This window comes from Megalobrama amblycephala, linkage group LG10, assembly GCF_018812025.1.
Source record: "Megalobrama amblycephala isolate DHTTF-2021 linkage group LG10, ASM1881202v1, whole genome shotgun sequence".
Classification (NCBI taxonomy): domain Eukaryota; kingdom Metazoa; phylum Chordata; class Actinopteri; order Cypriniformes; family Xenocyprididae; genus Megalobrama; species Megalobrama amblycephala.
This window is the reverse complement of record NC_063053.1, coordinates 26,619,099-26,640,098: the sequence shown is the minus strand read 5'-3', so window position 1 is coordinate 26,640,098 and position 21,000 is coordinate 26,619,099. Positions and strand designations below refer to the sequence as shown.

Sequence of the window (21,000 nt, the reverse complement as noted above, 5' to 3'; positions counted from 1 at the left end):
TGCCTGAAATTATTAAAATAAATAAATAAATAGATGGACATGAATTTTTCATGCCTTGATAAGTCATTGATATTAAGAAAATATTTTTTAAATAAAATTATGATATACTATATTTTCTTTTAAGTGGAATGAGAATGTCATTGAAATTTATATGGTAATAAGTTATAATATTTCTATATTTAATTTTTTTTTTTTTTGTATTTCATTTCATTTTTCTAATATATATATATATATATATATATATATATATATATATATATATATATATATATATATATATATATATATATATATATATATATATATATATATATATATACATACACACACACACACAGAGAGAATTTATTCAAACACCTTCAACATTTCATTCATTAATACAGTTTATTCAATATAGTTTAACAAAATGGTAATAAAATATGACAAGATCTCAGAGTTAAACTGAAAATTAATCTTAATTATGTCAGATAACAAAACATGGTCAGGTCAAAGTGTCTCAATAATTTTTGGCTCCAAATTTTTATCAATTTTACTGGTAGTCCACTGAGTGAAGGGTATAATATGTCACAGTTTACTTTTTTTTTTTTTGCTATCCTCACTTACATAAATGAACTATAGTGTCCTGGTTTTAAAATAACCCCAAAAAGATTATAAAATCTGAGTGCATTGCCATATTTAGAATTGGTAATACCATACTGTGTGCGACACACAGACAATGAAGAACAGTGGAACATAAACTAATGTGGCTTAAAATTCTGTTGTCTCTATTCTGTCAGCTAACGGCTCAGGATGCTGATGCTGGTTTAAACGGTCTCATCACATACGCCATCCTGGCTGGAGATCAGGGCGATTTCATCATCAACAACCGCACTGGACGAATAACGTTAGCACCAGGGGTCTCGCTGACTGTCGGCCGTTCCTACGCACTGACCGTTAGAGCGGCGGACAACGCTCCTGACTCAGAGAGGAGGTCAGATATGACTTATTTGCATCAGTTTTGGCTCTCACTGTCTGCTTGTGTCTTTGGTCTTTTATTTTCTTTGTTACTCCTCCTTTATGTGCATGTAGGAGCTCCATAACTACGGTTTACATAGAGGTTCTGCCGCCCAACAATCAGAGTCCCCCACGATTTCCCCTACAGACCTACAATCTGGAGATCAGTGAGGCCATGAGAATAGGAGCCATACTGCTAAACCTGCAGGTACACACACACAACCTTTGCTTGGAATGAAATATTAGCCTACTGTTTGCTGCATACTACACAGTAGCCTATACACTAAAACAGCCTACTATTTTTTTAAACAATATTTAAATATGGTCATGCAAAACATGAAATAATTATAGACCTTGAAATGTCATGGATATTAATACAATTCTATAAATATATATTTATAATATTGATACTTTATAATAAATATTTAATATCATATTTTATATAAAATATTTTAATATTTTTTAATTATACTTTGCAGTTTTTTGTTTCTATTCATTTTTTTTTTTATCATGATTATTATTGTTCTAAACTTTAATTGACTTTAATATGCTATTTGTGTTCACATTTTCTATAAAATGATCTGCAAAAATCCTGTAATTACAAATGAAAATTCATGGGTTTATAGATGTTTGAAGCCTGGTCTTAAGTTTTTGCAGTCTGATCAAATTATGAGCCCCAAAAAAAGATGTTGGCAAATACTCTGGAAATGGAAGGTCAAGTTGAGTGCATTGCATTGTGGGATGCAGAATCCCACGCAGTATGCCCTTTTGTTTACTGCACATTTTGATAAATGTAGTAGGTCATCTGGGTATTCTGTGCATGCAGAAAATTAGCATACTACTTGTGTGTAGTAAGCCATTTTGAACATGGCCACACTTTTTTCTTATATCGATACCATAATCTTCTTTGGTTTTAAATTAAGATAATTACGTTTTATTTAAGATAAAAATTACAATAATTTGTTTTATAATTATAATGTTATAATTGCATTATTTTACAATTTTACAGACAGATGAAGCTGTCACATTTATAAAACAGCACAATCAATATCAACAGATATCCTGGAAAGTAGCAAGGTTCTAGGGTTATAAATTTATATGTGTTGTAAAATGTCACTGATTCTACTTTTGTTCATTATGCCCTTCAAACAGACTTGGCCTTTTCATTAAAGTGTATTGTTATCCTGCAATTGATTTTATGTTTCATTGATTTTATGTTTCACAACCAGTACTTGTCTGAATGACCGGTGTAAACTGAGTGTGAATTGGTGTATTTCCACAGGCTACAGACCGTGAGCTGGATCCAATCACTTACCAGATAAACAGTGGTGACCCGCAGCAGGTCTTCAACCTTTCACGAACGTAAGTTTTCATTAATAAATAAAACTCATTAAATGTTTCGATATGAACGTACAGATTACTGTCACATAGATATATATATATATATATATATATAAATCCCACTAAAATTGTAACATACTGACTCTAACCCATCCTGAATATTATTCCTTTTTATTCCAATTATTCCAATGATTCTGGATCGATTCTGAGAATTTCAGAATTGATTCTGAGTTTAGTTTTTAACCAGAAGCGCTATGATGCTGAGTGTGCTTTAGAAACTAGTGATCGACCGATATTGATTTTTTTAGAACCAATACCGATAATTTGTGTTTTTTGTCCGATAACCGATATGCAGAACCAATATTTATTTACTGTTATACTTCTGTTTTTGACATGATTACAACACCACTGAACTGAACAAACCATTTTATTTATAACAATCACTCCATCCTTGCATAGAAAACAAAACAAATCTTATTTATACACCAATAAATAGAGGGGTCTGAAAGTGCAAAAAAATAAAAAAGTGCACTATTACTAAACTGTTTTTGTTGAAAATTAGTAGTCTTTCATGTTCATTTTAATCTTCATATTATAAAAATAATTTTATTTATAAAAAGCATCAGCAGCAACACTAATGTTAACAATAAGTTAAATAAATGTAGAATGTCTAATGTTTTCAAATGGAGAAAATAAATTAAAGACAGGAGTCATAGCAACTTTACAGAAATGTAATACTTCATTTTAAATTACAGTAATTAATAGATTCATAAGCTGTTTAATAGGCTAAAGAGTGAAGAATAATTCGCTGGATAATGTTAAATAACTGAATAATATTCTCTGGAATATTGGAATATAACAAACAAAACATCGTATTTTACTGCATTACTCAACTGGTATGTTATATCAGAATTATTAATAATGTTTTTGTAGTTCTAGATTATGAAATATCTGCTGACAAAGCGCTGTTTATCTATGCATTTATACAGAACTATACTCAAACTGCGATCGCCCACGGTTTGTCAAAGTAACAATCAAACAACAGTAAAGATGAGAAAGAAAAATCACTCATAGTTCTTGAATGGAAAACGTTCAGATAATCTTAAATACTGAGAGCACTATTTGTTTATTGCTTGTAATATGTTTCTTTGCTCCTCTTTATTATTTGCTACTTGCTTGTATGTTTTGAAGTTATATAAGTTTAAAATTATTAAATAATTGTTTTAATTTCGTCATTTTTTCAATTTCTAATTATTTTAAAAAGTAAGCTACTTATAATTACTTATGTAAGGATATGTAAATGTAAGGATTTTAAGATTTTCAAGTCAGTAAACGAATTAATTAATAAAAAAAAATATATAAAATATATTTATTTATTTATTTATTTATTTATCAAGGTGATAAAATGTTACTGTTAAAATAAACTGGTAAACTTTATATCCGTAAATCAACTCCGATGAACTGTAATAAAGTGCTCTCACCATCATTACTGCCATATCCAGTATCACTCTGGAGACTGTAAGCTGAATAGTTTACTGATCTATCCTTGAGTAACAATTTTTTAGCACAACCTCTGTTTTGTATTGTCCCTTTGTATTGACATTTGTTCACAAAGCAGTCCGGTGTGAAATGATTCACACAGACATAAACGAATTTCGGTAGAATTGAGGGAGCATTTTCTTTGAAAACAAAATGAATCCACCTTGTCTTCAGCGGTTCAGATTTAGGGAGTAAATGGAGAGAGCTATGTGGATTAATTCATCCAGCTACAGAACACCTAAAACTCTTGGGAGTCATTCTTGTCAGTGCAGCAATGGCGGACTGTGTAAACTCGCTGTGAACTCGCTATGTTTAAACGGCAGTGTCTGTCAACATTCGTTGGCGGGGCCTGTGGCTAAAGTGACATCACATTGCCAGGGATCTGCAAACGGCTTGTTCTGAGACACTGCTTATGATTTATGGGGATTAAAAAAAAGGAGTGGTTGGATTTTTATCATTATAGGGTGGTTGTTTTCACACACTGTCAACACACATTTATAGCCAAAAGTGAATTTTGCATAATAGGTCCCCTTTAAGACATAATCGGTTGTTTTACCTGAATTCTCCACATGATGGGCATTTTGACATAATTGTGTGTGTATTTGAGCATTCAAATGCAATGAGAACTGAATTAGGGATCGCATGATGTCTGAGAAAGGAGGCTTTCTGTGAGCACTTTGACTGTGTGTGTGTTAGTCAGTCTGGATACTGCACTTTTTTTTTTTTTTGATATTTTTTTTAAATCATGCATGTCCCGCTCTTTATTCCTGATTCATACAGTACATGTTATACTGTGTTATACTCTTTAAGTAGTATTGTGTTATGCAGATATATTTATATACCGTGATATAAACGATATAGCAAAATCTCTAAAGATAGATTGTCACCACGATATATGCTGCATTCACGCCATGTCGTAATTATTGTAATTTTGAGAGCTGTTCATGTCCTCAGCACAGTGGTCACGTGGTACAAGTAGGAGCTTTCAGAAAATTCCCAGTTTACAGATTTTAATTAAGCTTTCTATGAGGACATGAATGCTTTTTACAAGTTGGAATCTCGTTATTACGACATGGCCTGAATGCACCTATATATTGTCATACTGCCTTACTGACAAGCCCAACACTGCAACATTGTGACAACCAATGGTGTGATTTTAGGGGGGGACTGTATGGTACATTGATGGCACAATGACTGTACATCTGTACCTCTCTCTGCATGAGAATCCCTTACTAAAGGCATTAAGACAAGACGTGACAAATGCACAAACAGGGTTACAGTGTGGATGTTTCTGAGAGTGGGAGAGAATGTGTGAGAAATAGAAATGTTTTTTTTTTTTTTTTTTTTTAAATAACATGTAGTTGGTCCCTTAATGAGCCTTAATTAAACACTTAATACTGTTGTTAGTAGTAACAGGATAAAGTCATTAGAATCCAGAGAGCAGAAGAGCAGGACTTGTCTTTCTTGTTTCTCCTCCTCCGTTCTTTTGTTTTCTGTCTTTTCTTTTTTTTCACCTCACCTACTCTGTTTTCCTTGTTTTGTCTGTTCCTCTCATCTTTCATGCTTTCTTCATTCATTGATTTCATCAGATCTGGTGTTATCTCTTCTTATTTATGTCTCTTCTCTTCTCTTCTCTTCTCTTCTCTTCTCTTCTCTTCTCTTCTCTTCTCTTCTCTTCTCTTCTCTTCTCTTCTCTTCTCTTCTCTTCTCTTCTCTTCTCTTCTCTCTCTCTCTCTCTCCTCTCCTCTCACCTTATATTGTCTTTTCATACCATGTCATTTCATCTTCTGTCATTGCTAAAAATCGCAGCAGAGAGGTTTTCTGGGGTGACTGCTGAAATAAAATCTTCCTTCATTGATTTGACTTACAAAGGATTTTGCCTGTTGAAGAAACAGCAAAGACAGTTGAAGAGTCATTAAAAAAGGATGTTAAAATTTAAAGACTTTGTCTTGAATGCTATGTGCCCGGGAGAAGGTTTGTGAGGCTGATAGAAAAGAGAATCCCGGTCACTGAAGTGTTTTATACGCCTGTTTCACAGCCTTCAGAGGACACATTCAATAGCGCTTTTGTAGGGGTCAACTGAGGAGGAATATAATTCTACACACACACACAAACATGAGCAAGCAGCGCAGCAGCCTGCTTCTTCTGCTGTGTGTGACTGCAATTTTAACAGGATCCTGTCTGTCCATCCTCGTCCGCTAACCCACACACACACACAAACACTTATGTGAGTGCACTGTTGGATGAGGCTGGTGATTTGCAGAAATCCTATTGGTCTCTGGATGATAATGGCGTCCCTGTGGCTGGTGGTTCAGCACGGATGATCACAGATACTGGTTGTTGAACTGCACCCGTCGATTCCAATGTTTATTTACTGTCTGCATTGTTTTAGCACCCGATTCACCAAAGGAAATATGTAAATCAGGTCACGACATGAACACACCCAAAAATTTAATCCCGAATACAATTTCCATGGCACAATTTCTGATCTTTCAGTTTTGAGTTGGCCTATATGTGTCCTACCTCATCATAATTATGAAAATATTTACTGCATTAAAGGGATAGTTCATCCAAAATGTAATATTCTGTAATCATTTACTCACCATCATGTCGTTCCAAACCTACAGTATATGGGTTTACTTCATTTGTTCATGCTGATTTATATAATAACATATATATATATATATATATATATATATATATATATATATATATATATATATATATATATATATATATATATATATATAATAAAGGTGTAAAGGGTTTCAAGCTAAAAGTATTATAAAAATAGTCCACAAGATTCAGAACTCTTCTGAATTAATGCAATAGTTTTGCATGTGGGAAAGATGTTGTGCACTCAAAATCATAGCTCTCAAATCTAATTTGTGCTATTTAAGTATAAGCATATTCAAATTTAGTGCATCATGATTGGTTATTACATTTGACATCAATGATTTGACACATCTTGAAACACCAAATCTGAATATGTATGTACAGTATATGTTTCTTAAAGGGTCAGTTCACCCAAAAATGAACATTTTGTCATTAATAACTCCACATCCGTAAGACCTTTGGAACACAAATTAAGATATTTTTGATGAAATCCGATAGCTATATCTTCTGTTCTGTGTCATTCTCTTACGCTGTTTATGTCCAGCGCTTCCAGGTTCTACATCTGAACGGTGGCTCAGTATTGGCCGAAGCTGATCACACGAGCAGCACGATGAATGCGTGTGATGCTGACGCAGGAGCCTGCCAATAATGAGCTGGCGTTCAGACATATAACCTAGCGCTAGACGTATACAGCTTACGAGAATGACACAGAACAGTTATTTTTGTTTTGTTTTTGAGCACAAAAATATTCTCATCGCTTCATAAAATTAAGATTGAACCACTGCAGTCACATCAACCATTTTAACATATGTCTTTAGTACCTTTCTGGACCTTGAAAGTGGCTTTTTAATTGCTGTCTATTGAGGAGTCATACAGATCAGATTTCATCAAAAATATCTTAATTTGTGTTTCGAAGATGAACGAAGGTCTTACGGGTGTGGAACATCATGAGGGTGAGTAATTAAGGACAGAATTTTCATTTTTGGGTGAACTAACCCTTTAATGATCTCTGGTCACCATCCTATGGAGCCCCCAAACTGACATGGTGGTGGACAAAAATTAGATTGGAGGAAAAAATATATTTCAATGCGTTTGCGTTCACTCTCAAAGTTTTGTGTTCCCCTGAGAAACTTCGCATTTGCTTGCAAAACTTTTGTGTTCATTGCAAGCACATACAGTGTCTTGTGTGGAACGCAAAACTTTTTGCAAGCGAACACAAGGTTTTTCGGGGGAACACAAAACATTTGCGAGAGAACACGCAAGCATCGACATATAATCCCCCCCTCCCATCTCATTCCCCCCATCCCCCCTTCACCATATCCCTTTAGGGCAGTGGTTCCCAAACTGGGGTACGCGTACCCCTGGGGGTACGTGAACAAATGCTGAGTAGTTCATTTAATTCTACCTTAAAATAATATTAAAACCGAGCATGCATTTCTGACTGCCAAAATGTCGTAAATCCAGTACATTTAATCAAATTACCTCATCATTTGCAGTCAAAAATGACTGTATCCACAGATGCAGCATGCATATGATAGATCGCGTGCAGATTCTGCTGCCTTAAATCGTGCAAAATTACTGCCGTTCTCGACAATGCACCTTTGTAAAAGTGGGGATTTAGCACTTACTCACATGAAGAACAAATACAGACACAGATAATGGATTAATTTCGATTTAAGACTCAAACTTTCTCCGATAAAAAAACATACCTTGTGTAAGTTCTTGTATTTAATGATGATAACGAGCAAGAATGCAGTTTTTCCCAAATATCCACAAACGTGACATTATTATACAAAAGGTCAAAAAACAAAACGTACATTTTAAACACAGTACTGTCAGTATTTACTCTATTTTGCAATGAAATAATAGTTCTAACGAAAACCACAGCAGAACTACAACACACATCTCTGTTTCGCGAACAATTCGAATGTCAAGTCAATGATTCAATGATTCATTCACAGCCATTTGTTACTGAATGAATGACTCGATGACTCACTCATAAAAACAGTGACTTGCTGCCACCTACTGGCGGTTTTAGTTTAATATTTAAAAGTTTTACTTAGTTCTCTATTGAACATTTTTATATATTATTATTTTTTTTATTTTATAAAGTTATTCATAAAGGTAAAAATATGCACTGGAAAATCAATTTAAGGGGCAAATATTGTCCCTTAATGGTAAAGGTGAGACTGCAGTCGAAGTGGAATAGAGGGGGTACGCAAAAGGATGGTAATCCCTTCAGGGGGTACTCCAAGCAAAAAAGTTTGGGAACTACTGCTTTAGGGTATTCGGACCTTCCACTTAAGTTTTATGGAAAAGAGCAAAATGAACATCCTACATTCTCAGAAAAAGAGGTACAAAAGCTGTCACTGTGGTGGTGGTACACATTTGTACCTAAAGAGTGCATATTAGTACCTCAAAGGTACATATCGGTACCAAAAGCGTACATGTTATTACCTATGTTATTACCTATTTATGGGTAAAATGCCCATTAATTAAGTTCAGCATTGTCCTCAATATAGACTAAACATAGTTTGTTTTTGTTTTTTTCTCTCTCTTAATTTCTTTTTCAGTGCTTCTACTTAACTGTTTGTCTTTGAGAATTTTATTTAATGACAGAAAATAAAGCTAAAAAAAGAATATAAAATATTTGGATTTTGAAATATGGCAATCAATAAAACAGAAAGTTTAATGAGAGTGTTTTGTGTCTGTTCAGTATAGGTCTTCTGCTGCTGGCCAAACCTCTGGACAGAGAAACCATTGACCAGTATCGCCTCATCGTCACTGCTTCTGACGGCCAGCCAGGAGGGGTGAGACTGCATCCATCCCACAGTATCAGCACTACACCACTGACTGACAGACACTTTGCATGTTATATCTTTCATATCATAGGTTTCCTGCTGAACGTATACCAACCAAGAACGAAGGCTGAACAGCTTTCACCTGCGTTGCCTTTGTCGCATCCTTAGCCTAAAGTGGAGCGACAAAATACCCAACACTCCCTTTGCTTTAAAGGGTTAGTTCACCCAAAAAGAACATTAATTACTAACTCTTATGTCGATCCACACCCGTAAGACATTCGTTCATCTTCTGAACACAAATTAAGATATTTTTGATGAAATCCGAGGATATCTGAAGCACACGTAGGCACCAGCGTCAACGGCCAATACTGAGCCGGCGTTCGGACATAAACATGGAAGCGTGCACTTCGTTCACTACATCAACTGCATATGTATCTTAATTTGTGTTCTGAAGATGAACGAAGGTCTGACGGGTTTGAGACAACATGAGGGGGAGTAATTAATGACAGAAATTTCATTTTTGAGTGAGCTAAGCTTTTAAAGTGCACCTATTCTGCTTTTTCAGATATTACCTTTCATGTAGTGTGTAATATAGCTGTTTGGTCTGCAAAGTTTCAAAGATTCAGAAAGATCTCAATTAATGGAGCCATTGTCTCTTAAAAGAAAGAACCGATTCTGAACCGCCTGAAATGAGTCGTCAATAGGGGTGTAACGATATATCGCAGTACGATATTTCGCGATGCAAAAATGTTACGATATGTATCGTAGAGTGATGGCGATACTTTTACAATATGACGGCAGTCTAATCTTATTGGTTGAGATGCTGTGTTGTCACCGCATAATCAGCTCTCTTGTTCAGTAAGTGTTTCGTGCACACATCGAATCTTTAAACGTTTAAACGTTTCTCACGTCAGTCTCTTGCTTGGTCGCGTGAGAAAAGTCGTGGCTTTCTTTCACCGCAGTGAAAAATGCTTGCGATGCTTTGCTTTAAGAAGTTCTGTGGGACCGTTCACATATTGCATCTTTTCCGCGAGCAAGTCAGTTATTTCAAATGTAGCCGTGCGGCAGACGCGCTCATAATGGAAGCAACGCGGTCGCGTCGTGCATGCAGTGTGTTTTCCAGGCGCATCGAGATGAAAATTTCTCAACTTTTCAGAATGCCACAAGCACACCGCAGGTCATGTGACAAGAACCAATCGACCAGCTATGACCTTCCCGTAACAAAACATCAAAATCTCAGCCGAACAGCTGATCATAGCTCTACAGGGTGGTTTTTATATCTTATCTCCATAAATATATCTAGTAGTAAAGGTAATGCAAGGGCTAGAAATCAATTTATCCTTTGCTGAAACTTCCTACTCCTCTTGGAGAGCGCAGTTGCACAGCAACGACCAACGCCACGGGAGTGCAAGCGCTTTGGAAAGGAGAAGTGATGCAGCCACGCCTTCCATGCATTTTTAGACGCAATATGCGAACGGTTAAGGATTCTTAATTGTAAGTTCATGTTAAATTTAACTTTTTTTTTTTCAGTGACAGACAGACCTATTCAGCTGTTAATTTGAATAGGCTACAGAAGGTTTTTATTAAACCTTGAAATGTGACCTTGTATGTACAACAAGGAAAATTATTTAAATTTGTTAATGATTTTTAAATAAATCTTAATTGAATTTGTTTCATTTTGTTCAAGATGTCGTGATACGTATTGTATCGTGAACTCAGTATCGAGATACGTCCGTATCGTAACCTGAGCGTATCGTTACACCCCTAGTCGTCAGTAATTCCAGTCTTACTTCCTGCTCGAACCTATGTAGATTTGTAACAGATTTGCATAATGCCAGTCTATGGTCTTCATTGGCTGCCCGCGAACAATATCTACTTTGAAAAGAGGTGGTGCTTCAATGTATATTAGGAGAAAAATATAGTGTTTCTTGACCTTGGATGTATGTAAACCTAGAAGACCTCCAAAACATAATTAGGAACCTTTTAAATATCATAACAGGGGCACTTTAAACTCATATTTTCACAAGCACAACCACAAACAAAGCTGAAATAAAAAACTGTAATTTTGTTCATTAGTTTATTTCTTTTGCACAGTCATTACTGTCAAAAAACTCCTCAAAGATTTTCTGTAATGAGACTCAATGCACATTCTGTTTAAACACGTTCACCTTTTTACAAGAACATTTACTTGGGCATTATCAGCTTAGCTTCTCTAATGAGCGAACTTCAGCAAACAGAAACGCTGGTGTGCTAAATGACTGCATGAAGCTCATTAATCAAACACAGGGTGATATCTGTAGAGCTGATGAAGAGGGAGTTTTGAAGTAAGGCAGGCATGTTAAAAGCATTTCGAGACAGAAGGATGTGCCTTAATCTCTCCCTGTGCAACATGACTGGGCAAAATGACTTTCATCTGGTCAAACAAGTCCATTAAATCATTTACATTTCAGATCATGGTCATGGAAAGTGCCATGCGGTTAATTAATCAATGTAATTTACCTGACCTCCACCTCTTAAAACATGATAATGATATCGAATGAAATATTCAGTGCAGCTCACGTTCTTGAGATCAAACAGGCTCAGTGGGGTTCAGCAGATTCGTTTTGCACTTGTCTTTCAGTCGGTGTTTGTGTGTGTGTGTTTGATGGTGTTGATGCCTCTTGACAGAAATGTAAGGACTCTGCGCATGTGATCTTAGTCTCATTTCAGCACAAAATATATATATATATATTAAAAAAAAATTAAAAAAAAGAGACACTTTTGTAGAGCACCTTAACACTTTTTTTTTTTTTTTTTTGCCAAATATCAACTCCATCTATGAATACATAATTGGCTTTTCTTTTTCTTTTTTTCCATCATTCCTTTTTTTTTTTTTTTTTTTTATTTCTCATGCACATCCCACTGGGATTTAAACTCTACATGCTGATCTTGACTGATCGGTTGAATTTATATTCCTCACTGTGTGCTATTAAACTTTTAAGCCCCAGGAACCCAATTGCTTATGATTTAATTACATCTCTGCAAATGTGTTTCTGGAATAGAGTCAAAAACTAAATGGTGACACTATTTTTTAATTTTTTTTTAGAGAATTCATTTTCATTATATAAAAAGGCAACAAAAAAAGACTGACAGACAGCAAGAAGGGTGAATGTCAGTGAATGCTGTGAAAGGTTCAGGGTCTGACAGTAAGTGCACACTGAATGATGTGCAAAGACCCTCTTCTGAACATGTTTAAATAATTGTAAAAATGCTTTTTCATTTTTTATTCAGGTTTTATTTATATTTTATTGTCAATATATCCTTTTCATTTTTTTTTTTTTTTTTTTTTTTTTTTTTTACTTTTATTATTTAAAACTAAAATGATTTTGAATTAAATTTATTTAGTCATGAAAATATATGTAACTTATAACCCCCAGTTAGTTTTTTTTATTTGGATTTTCCCTCTTTTGTAAAGTTGTGGAAACTCTATCACAAATTAAAGCAATAAGTTCAATGAAGCCGTGGTTTAGAGTGAATTTATAACAGCTGGCTTCACAGGGCTTATTGCTTTTATAAAACAGTTACCACACAAATAATATAATGCTTAAAAATATACAAATATTAAAGCCAAAAAATATGTATCAATGCAACTTTCATGAAGTAAAATCATTAAAAGCCTTCCTTCCGCTGGAAAAAATAGTCCCTGACCATGAACAGCAACAGAAGTTACATTATTACAGCACTAGATGGTGGAAAAGACTGTCTTTATGTCTCTCGCAAAGACTTTTATATTGAAACTTGTTGCGAACACGGAACCAAGACGCAAATGACAAATGCTTTGACTAGCACTGTCAGTGTCAGCAGGGCACGGGAAAAACCATTAAATGTTAAAAGGACAAGATTTTGATCGAATTTACCGGCAGGTGGATTTATTACGAGCCGTAAGCTACAGTAAAGGCTACGCAGCTACTCATTCAGCAATTTCCCAGATCGTATGTACGACGAACATTATTTATATAATTTATTAATTTAAAAAAAAAAATAACTCCCAATATATACTTTAATGTGGGATATAAAGTCGTGATACACATATATTGTCGTGAGTTTAATACGTTTAAAAAATATATAGCATGTTAATCTCATATGGCATCACATCCCACATTCAAGCATATGTTATAATTAATCCTGATCGATTAAAATGATTAAACTAAGACAATTTCCAACACCACACTGTACACAACTATCAGTCTTTGCATGTTGCAACAGCACAACAATACTGTGCATAATACACACTTTAAGATGATGACGACAGGAAAATGAGTGAGAGATGACTTAAGTGTTTATATCCAGAAATATCCAGGGTGCGAGCGGTCCTGCTTCATGAATCAGAGGATCAGGCTTGTGTGATAAGGATCTGCCAGTCGATCATTTCCCCAGCACGTCGCTAAAAACACTCTATACATCCCAATATGTGCATACTATCCACCCTAAATAGTACTGAATATTACTAATGTCACATAGTATGCACGTTGAGACGCAGACACTGTCTTTACAGCACATGGAGAGCGATAATGCACAGCCGCGCCAAACAGACACAAAGAATATAACCAGTTTAACCGCCATCACTTCGAATTATTTATTAAATGTAGCTCTTAATGAGAGCGCTGTAGTCTCACCAATAATTCACCAAGACCGTTCAAACATTTTCATGACATTTAATTCGTAAAACGACTTTGATTCCCGAACTGGTTCTGATCGAGGCTATCTATCACTGTAACCGGAAAAACTTTTACACTGCGTGGCTCATTCCGGAAGCCAAAAACCCGGAAGTGTGAAAAAGGTCTTACTTATGCGGCCAGCTGTATGTTTTCATGAATTTTACAATGCGGCTCAACCAATCAGAATCAAGGGCCGGAACTATCCGTTTCATAGTTTTGCTTTTGATATTGGAGCAAATGAAAATCCAAAAATTATATTTGCTGTCATCTTCCATTCACCGCTATAGAAGTTTACCCCACTATGATGACTTCTGCATCTGAGAACCCCAGGAATGTGAAAGAGTCAATTCTTATTAACATTTTATAACCCTTACTGACCTCTAAAAAAACAAAGTATGACATCTTGATACCAATTTTCTTCCAGAACCAACAAGGATGTTGGTCTTTATGTATATTTAATTAATTCCTGCTGATATTAAATGAATATATGTGTATTTGTAGACTTCGACTGCCACCGTCAGCATTGTCATCACGGATGTTAACGACAACGACCCTACCTTTGACCTCACTTTACCCAGAAACCTGACAGTGAAGGAGGAAGAGGCCAATGTGTTTGTGGGTCAAGTCAGGGTAAGTACCATGACAAAAAATAAATAAAGTATCTTAATTTTGGGTCATTTCTAAGTTTTCAAGTTTCTAAGGGTGCCGTGAGATTCACACCTGTCACCCCTTCACCTGTCATGCCGCACAGATCTTCAAACAGCACTTTCTATTGTTCCCCAATTAAGTCATGGTAAATTACAGTCATTAGTCACCTTACAGCCTGTTCCTGATGACTGCTTCTGTTCCGCCCTGCCAAGCGGTTGGATTTTTAATTAGCATGTTTGATTAATCATGCTTGGGTTGGTTAGAAAGATAATCAATGAAAGATGCGTTCAGGCTTTCATTCACAATGCCGCGTTGTCATCATGCTTCTCTTTTTACCGCTCATTTGTTGCTCTGTGATGTCTTTATCACTGAGTTCGGTGCCGATGTGATTGGCAGGCATGAGATGATGCAACGGTTTCCCTCGTGCATGAATAAAACTGCTATTGAAATCATTTAATGTGTGTTGAGCTCATGTGGCGTGATACTGTTTTTTTAATGAACTAACTACTAAACATCTAAATATGAGCGTTATGGACACTGTTGCTCAAGCCTCCCTATGAGCTTTTCTCTCTCTTTCCATCCTCTTTCTTTTCATTTCATCATCCTCTCATCATCAAGACACATTCTGTGTAGTCTGCCGTGTTCACAACACGCAGGTGCTCACCAAACTTTGAGGCCTCGCTCTCAAATTCACACACGGATCCCCGTGGAGATCTAAACCACTTGGATTCTTATTGCGCTGTGACAACAAACAGACATACACATAAGGACACTTACTTCACACATCAGTGTTGTTTGCCACAGGCTAATATGTCCAAAGGCTTTAAGATACTGTTCACACTGAGAGCTTCAAACAAGGCTTTAACAAAACAAAACAATCCATTCTGATGGACTTATTCACCCTAGGGTCGACATCCATCCTTTCTCCCTTCCTTCCTTTATCACAAGTGACAACAAATGGGCAATACAATGATAACGATAATTATCGTTATATATATATATATTATAGTGCATGTCAGAGCAAATGAGAATCATGAGGTCAAAGGAACTGCCTGAAGAGCTCAGAGACAGAATTGTGGCAAGGCACAGATCTGGCCAAGGTTACAAAAAAAAAAAATTCTGCTGCACTTAAGGTTCCTAAGAGCACAGTGGCCTCCATAATCCTTAAATGGAAGACATTTGGGAAGACCAGAATCCTTCCTAGAGCTGGCCGTCCGGCCAAACTGAGCTATTGGGGGAGAAGAGCTTTGGTGAGAGAGGTAAAGAAGAACCCAAAGATCACTGTGGCTGAGCTCCAGAGATGCAGTCGGGAGATGGGAGAAAGTTGTAGAAAGTCAACCATCACTGCAGCCCTCCACCAGTCGGGGCTTTATGGCAGAGTGGCCCGACGGAAGCCTCTCTTCAGTGCAAGACACATGAAAGCCCGCATGGAGTTTGCTAAAAAACACCTGAAGGACTCCAAGGTGGTGCCTTGTCCTTCATGTGTCTTGCACTGAGGAGAGGCTTCCGTTGGGCCACTCTGCCATAAAGCCCCGACTGGTGGAGGGCTGCAGTGTTGGTTGAAACTGACAGGATATCTTTACTCGGGGCATTTGGAAACAAAGCTTGCCTATTTCCATACTGTATGTAATCACATGCATCTCTGATGAATATATTGTTCTTGCTTTGAAAAAAAACATAGATTAAACACACTCGCTACAGACACACCCCAAAGTGGAGGAGTTGTAGCATTGCCAGCGGCACTGAGTGGAGTTTTGACGCTGTACTGGACACTCATGGTGAGTGTCCACTACAGCTGCAAAACTCCGTTCAGTGCCGCTGGCAACACTAGCTGCCCAAACTTTTTGATGCTCTTGGCTGCTCTCAACGCTTTCTCCAGTCCGCTGTCAATCCCACAATGCACCGTGCAAAGCGTGAAGCTCGACTTCCATTGGAATTAATTGAAAATGCTTGCTCTTGTCAGTCACTCGAGCACTAAACAGCGCTGTGAGATACAGCGAGAAGCACTTGAATTCAGCGAAAAACACAAATGTCTCGTGATTTAAGCTAGTTTAAAGCCAGATGAAATAGCGCTGACAAACTGGAGAAACATTGCGCAACTACACTCAGAAGGCTTTTCTCAAATCGCCATCATTTACCATGTATTCACTGTAGTAAGTAACACTAACTGCACCATGGCATTGTGGCAGAAATGAAGGATATACTTACTGAAATGTATTATATTATTAGTCTAGACATGTATTAAATGAGTAATGGTAATTATAGTATTTTCATTTATTTTATTTTTTTTGTGTTAGCTATAGCATTTGTGCATTTACTAAATGTACTGCATTTACTACATCTATTGAACTAGCATATTTAGGCTAGTTTTTCATACAAATACCATAAAAACCATATAGTTACATTTTACCATGTTTATGTGTAGATTTAACTGTGGTTATCATGTATGCTAATTTTAATACAACTCAATCAGTCAGAATATTTAAATTTTACCATGAGGTTGTTAAAGGTCCCATTTTTCGTGGTTTTTTGAAGCTTTGATTGTGTTTATAGTGTGCAATATAACATGTGTTCATGTTTCGCGTGTAAAAAAAAACAGTATTTTTCACATAATTTACTTATCTGTATACCGCTGTTTCCACTGTCATAAAAACGGGCTGATGACTTCCTTGTTCTATGAAGTCCCTCCTTCAGAAATACGTAACGAGTTCTGATTGTGCCAGCGGTTCCTGTGTTGTGATTCGACAGCTCTGAGCGCATCTTGCCCGGAAAAGTCACGCCTCTTCCCATAACGTGGAGATGCACGCGCTCAGTGTTATTGTAAACATGTCTTTAATTTTACCCTATCAATTTGAGCCGGAATCAGACCCGGTGATTGGACTGCGGGATGAAAATAACAGCGTTTCGACGACATGGCGACAAACACACTCTACAAACGCAACTCTTGTGTATTCCTGTGGGCGGAGGTTAGTCAAAAAACTGTTTTAGTGACGTCATTAAAGAAGGAAGTAGAGGGATGTAGTCCAAACTGGCCGTTCGATGTAGGCGACTTCTGTTAAATAAAATATCTCACTTGGCATTGAACTTTGAGCTTTAAAATTTTACAGATTTTATTTATACTCTAACAACAACATTACACACTAACTAAAGTTTGAAACATGGGATCACGAAGAACGGGACCTTTAAAAGTTTTAACATTTTTTTTTTTTTTTTTTTTTAATGAACATAAATTTACATCTGCATCCTAACTTAAGCTACTGCTACTGTCAACTAAAGCTACTGTCAAATGTGCATTTCAAAGAGACAAAACATGTAATATTATTAATATTGCAGCCTGCACTGCAAATAAAGTGTTTGTCATATTCTGACAATAAAGAGTAGTTTAAGACCACAATTAACGGTCTGGTTTCTACAACTTTCACTTAGGAGCAAAAATCTGCCTTTAAACTTGAGAGAGTTTTGACATTCATTGTGACAATTATCGATATCTATATAATTAAATAAATTATAATATAATTCCTCTGCTCTATGACGCAAATTTATTAACAGTGTAATTGACATTAATAAAACTATTTTAGGAAACCTTTTGCTCATTCTTCATCATTTTTATTCATGCATTTCTTTTATGAGCATTAGTGTTTGTGTATTAAATGGACTCAATGCACTGTTAAAAATTAATGTGCCATTTAAAATGAACTAGTGAAGGCAAAAAGGTGATTTAAAACTTAAAAAAAAATGTTGAAATGTTTCCTGACACAGAATAGTAGTCAACAGTGACGTTAGGAAACCGTTTTTTTATTTATGTATTGTGTAGTGTTTGTTTGTTTATTTATCGCTTTGTTTACATATTCATTCCATTAGTTAATTATTGAGGCAAGCAGATGCCATGTAAGTGTGCTGTCAGGACGTTTGATGAGTGCTGCTGGTGAGAGGGCCACGGGCAGCACTTTCATTTCTCAGCGCTCAGATGTGGCTGTAATTTCTCAAGGCTCAGACATGCTCCTTTCATTTCACTTATTTCCATTCGTCGCATTTGGATTTTGGCCCTTCATCCCCCTCATCTTCCTGTCCCTCCTCTCATCTCTCCCTCTCTTCTCCTGGAGTCTCTGTCGTTCATGCCGGTTACTCTGCATGCTTCTCTAATAACCCCCCCAGTTATTCTTCCCATCTGCATCTGTAATTACTACAGGAAGGAATTATGGCAGGCACCTCTGAAGCCATTACAGCCGAGCTCTGCTCCCCTCCTCACATACAAATGAGCCGCTGTAACCATGCAGGAATTAGGATTAGTTCAGCAAGTCTTTAATTCTTTGCCCTAAAGGACCGCCAGTGATTATTTTTAGGATTTATTTTATTTTATTTTATTTTATTTTATTTTATTTTATTTTAATTTTAATTTTAATTTTAATTTTAATTTTAATTTTATTTATTTATTTATTTATTTATTTATTTATTTATTTATTTGTTTGTTTGTTTGTTTGTTTGTTTGTTTGTTTGTTTGTTTGTTTGTTTGTTTCTTTGTTTCTTTGTACAGGCTGTGTATTCATTGAAAAATGCTTTCATTTGATTAGTTTTCTATTACACTAACAATATATTTGTTAGAATTATGGGATAAAAATGACAGGTTTGCTTTATAAATGTTAACATATACCATTTAAAAAGCTTTTTTTTATTTTGAATTTTAAAATAAAAATACTGTATTTAAATTGCTTTCCTTTTTATTTCATTTTAGGCGTTTTTTAATATTTAAAAAAGTACTATCACCCCCCCCCCCCCCCTTTTTAAAGGATTAGTTCACTTTCAAATGAAAATTAGCCCAAGCTTTACTCACCCTAAAGTCATCCTATGTGTATATGACTTTCTTCTTTCTGATGAACACAATCAGAGAAATATTAATAAATATCCTGATGCATCCAAGCTTTATAATGGCAGTGAACAGGGTTCACGAGTATGAGCTTCTGCCAGACCGCCTTCCGTATTCAACTTACGAAGAAAGTGTAAACTGGCATCGCGTCAGTTAAGCTTTTTCCGTAAGTTGAATAGGGAAGGCGTAGGACGTAGCGTAAGCTTTTTGAACTGCAAGAGTTTTACACTTTCTTTTTTGAGAGGCAGAGGCTAGATATTTTACTTCATAACTTGTTAAATATGGATATTTTTTTTACACAAACGCATCGCTTCATTTCAGAAGGCCTTTATTAACCCCCAGGAGCCGTGTGGAGTATGTTTATGATGGATGGATGTGGATGGAAGCATTTTCTTCAGCTTATACTCGTGAACCCTGTTCACTGCCATTATAAAGCTTGGATGCGTCAGAATATTTATTAATATTTCTTCGAATGTGTTCATCAGAAAGAAGAAAGTCATAGACACATAGGGTGGCTTGAGGGTGAGTAAAGCTTGGGCTAATTTTTATTTGAAAGTGAACTAATCCTTTAACGTTCATATTGTATGTATCATACAAAAGTTTGGGATTTTAATGTTTTTGAAAGAAGTTTGATCAAAAATACAGTATAAACAATAATATTTTAACTTCAGTGTCACATGATCCTGAAATCATTCTAATATGCTGATTTGGTGCTCAAGAACCATTTCCTAATATTATCAATATTTTTTGTGGAAACATTATCTTTTTTTCAGGCTTCCTTGTTGAATAGAAGTATTCAACAAGAAATACTTAGAAAGAATAACTTAGAAGTACTTAGAAATACTTAGAAGAATAACAATAGAAATCTTTGATAACATTATAAATAAATCACTTTAGATCAATTTAATGCATTTAAAAAAAAAAAAAAAAAAAAAAAGAGTTTTAATTTCATTAAAAGATCTTGCTAACCCCAAACTTTTGAGTGGTAGTGTACATTTATTTATTTATTTAATTTACTGTATACTGTATAAATAAAAATGCATGATCATGAATGCATGTCTCTGTTTTCAGGCCACTGATCCTGATGCCGGGCTCAACGGTCAGGTCCGATACCGGCTGCTCACTTTTGCGTCTCTGTTCACCATAAACGCCACGGGCAGCATCTTCACAGCTTGTCCCGTTGGACAGAGAGACTCGCAGCCGGTACGATCTGATCGTGGAGGCGTCAGATGGGGCGGTTGACCCCCGCAGGACCACCATCACGCTGCTGGTGGAGGTGACAGACATCAATGATAACAGCCCTGTGTTTTCCCAGCCCAGCTACACAGTCAACGTCCAAGAGAACACCCCGGGTGGAACCATCATCCTGAGACTCAGTGTAAGTGCTCCGCTCACATTGCGCTTGACTCATCGATAGCTATCTGAATACTTCATGATTTGACATTGATGAGCGACATAAACTGTTGAGAAAGTTAAAGGTGAACTGTGAAATGTTTGCGTC

General features: G+C 36.0%; 1 protein-coding gene across 1 annotated transcript in view; it reads left to right on the top strand.

Moving 5' to 3' along the window:
- LOC125277223 (protocadherin-15-like) overlaps window positions 1-21,000 on the top strand; it is a 274,335-nt gene that overhangs the window by 146,031 nt on the left and 107,304 nt on the right. Inside the window, 7 exon segments of the mRNA XM_048205573.1 lie at window positions 777-970; window positions 1,069-1,201; window positions 2,276-2,355; window positions 9,206-9,299; window positions 14,489-14,617; window positions 20,571-20,672; window positions 20,674-20,877. Of these exon segments, the coding sequence (XP_048061530.1) occupies window positions 777-970; window positions 1,069-1,201; window positions 2,276-2,355; window positions 9,206-9,299; window positions 14,489-14,617; window positions 20,571-20,672; window positions 20,674-20,877 (936 nt within the window).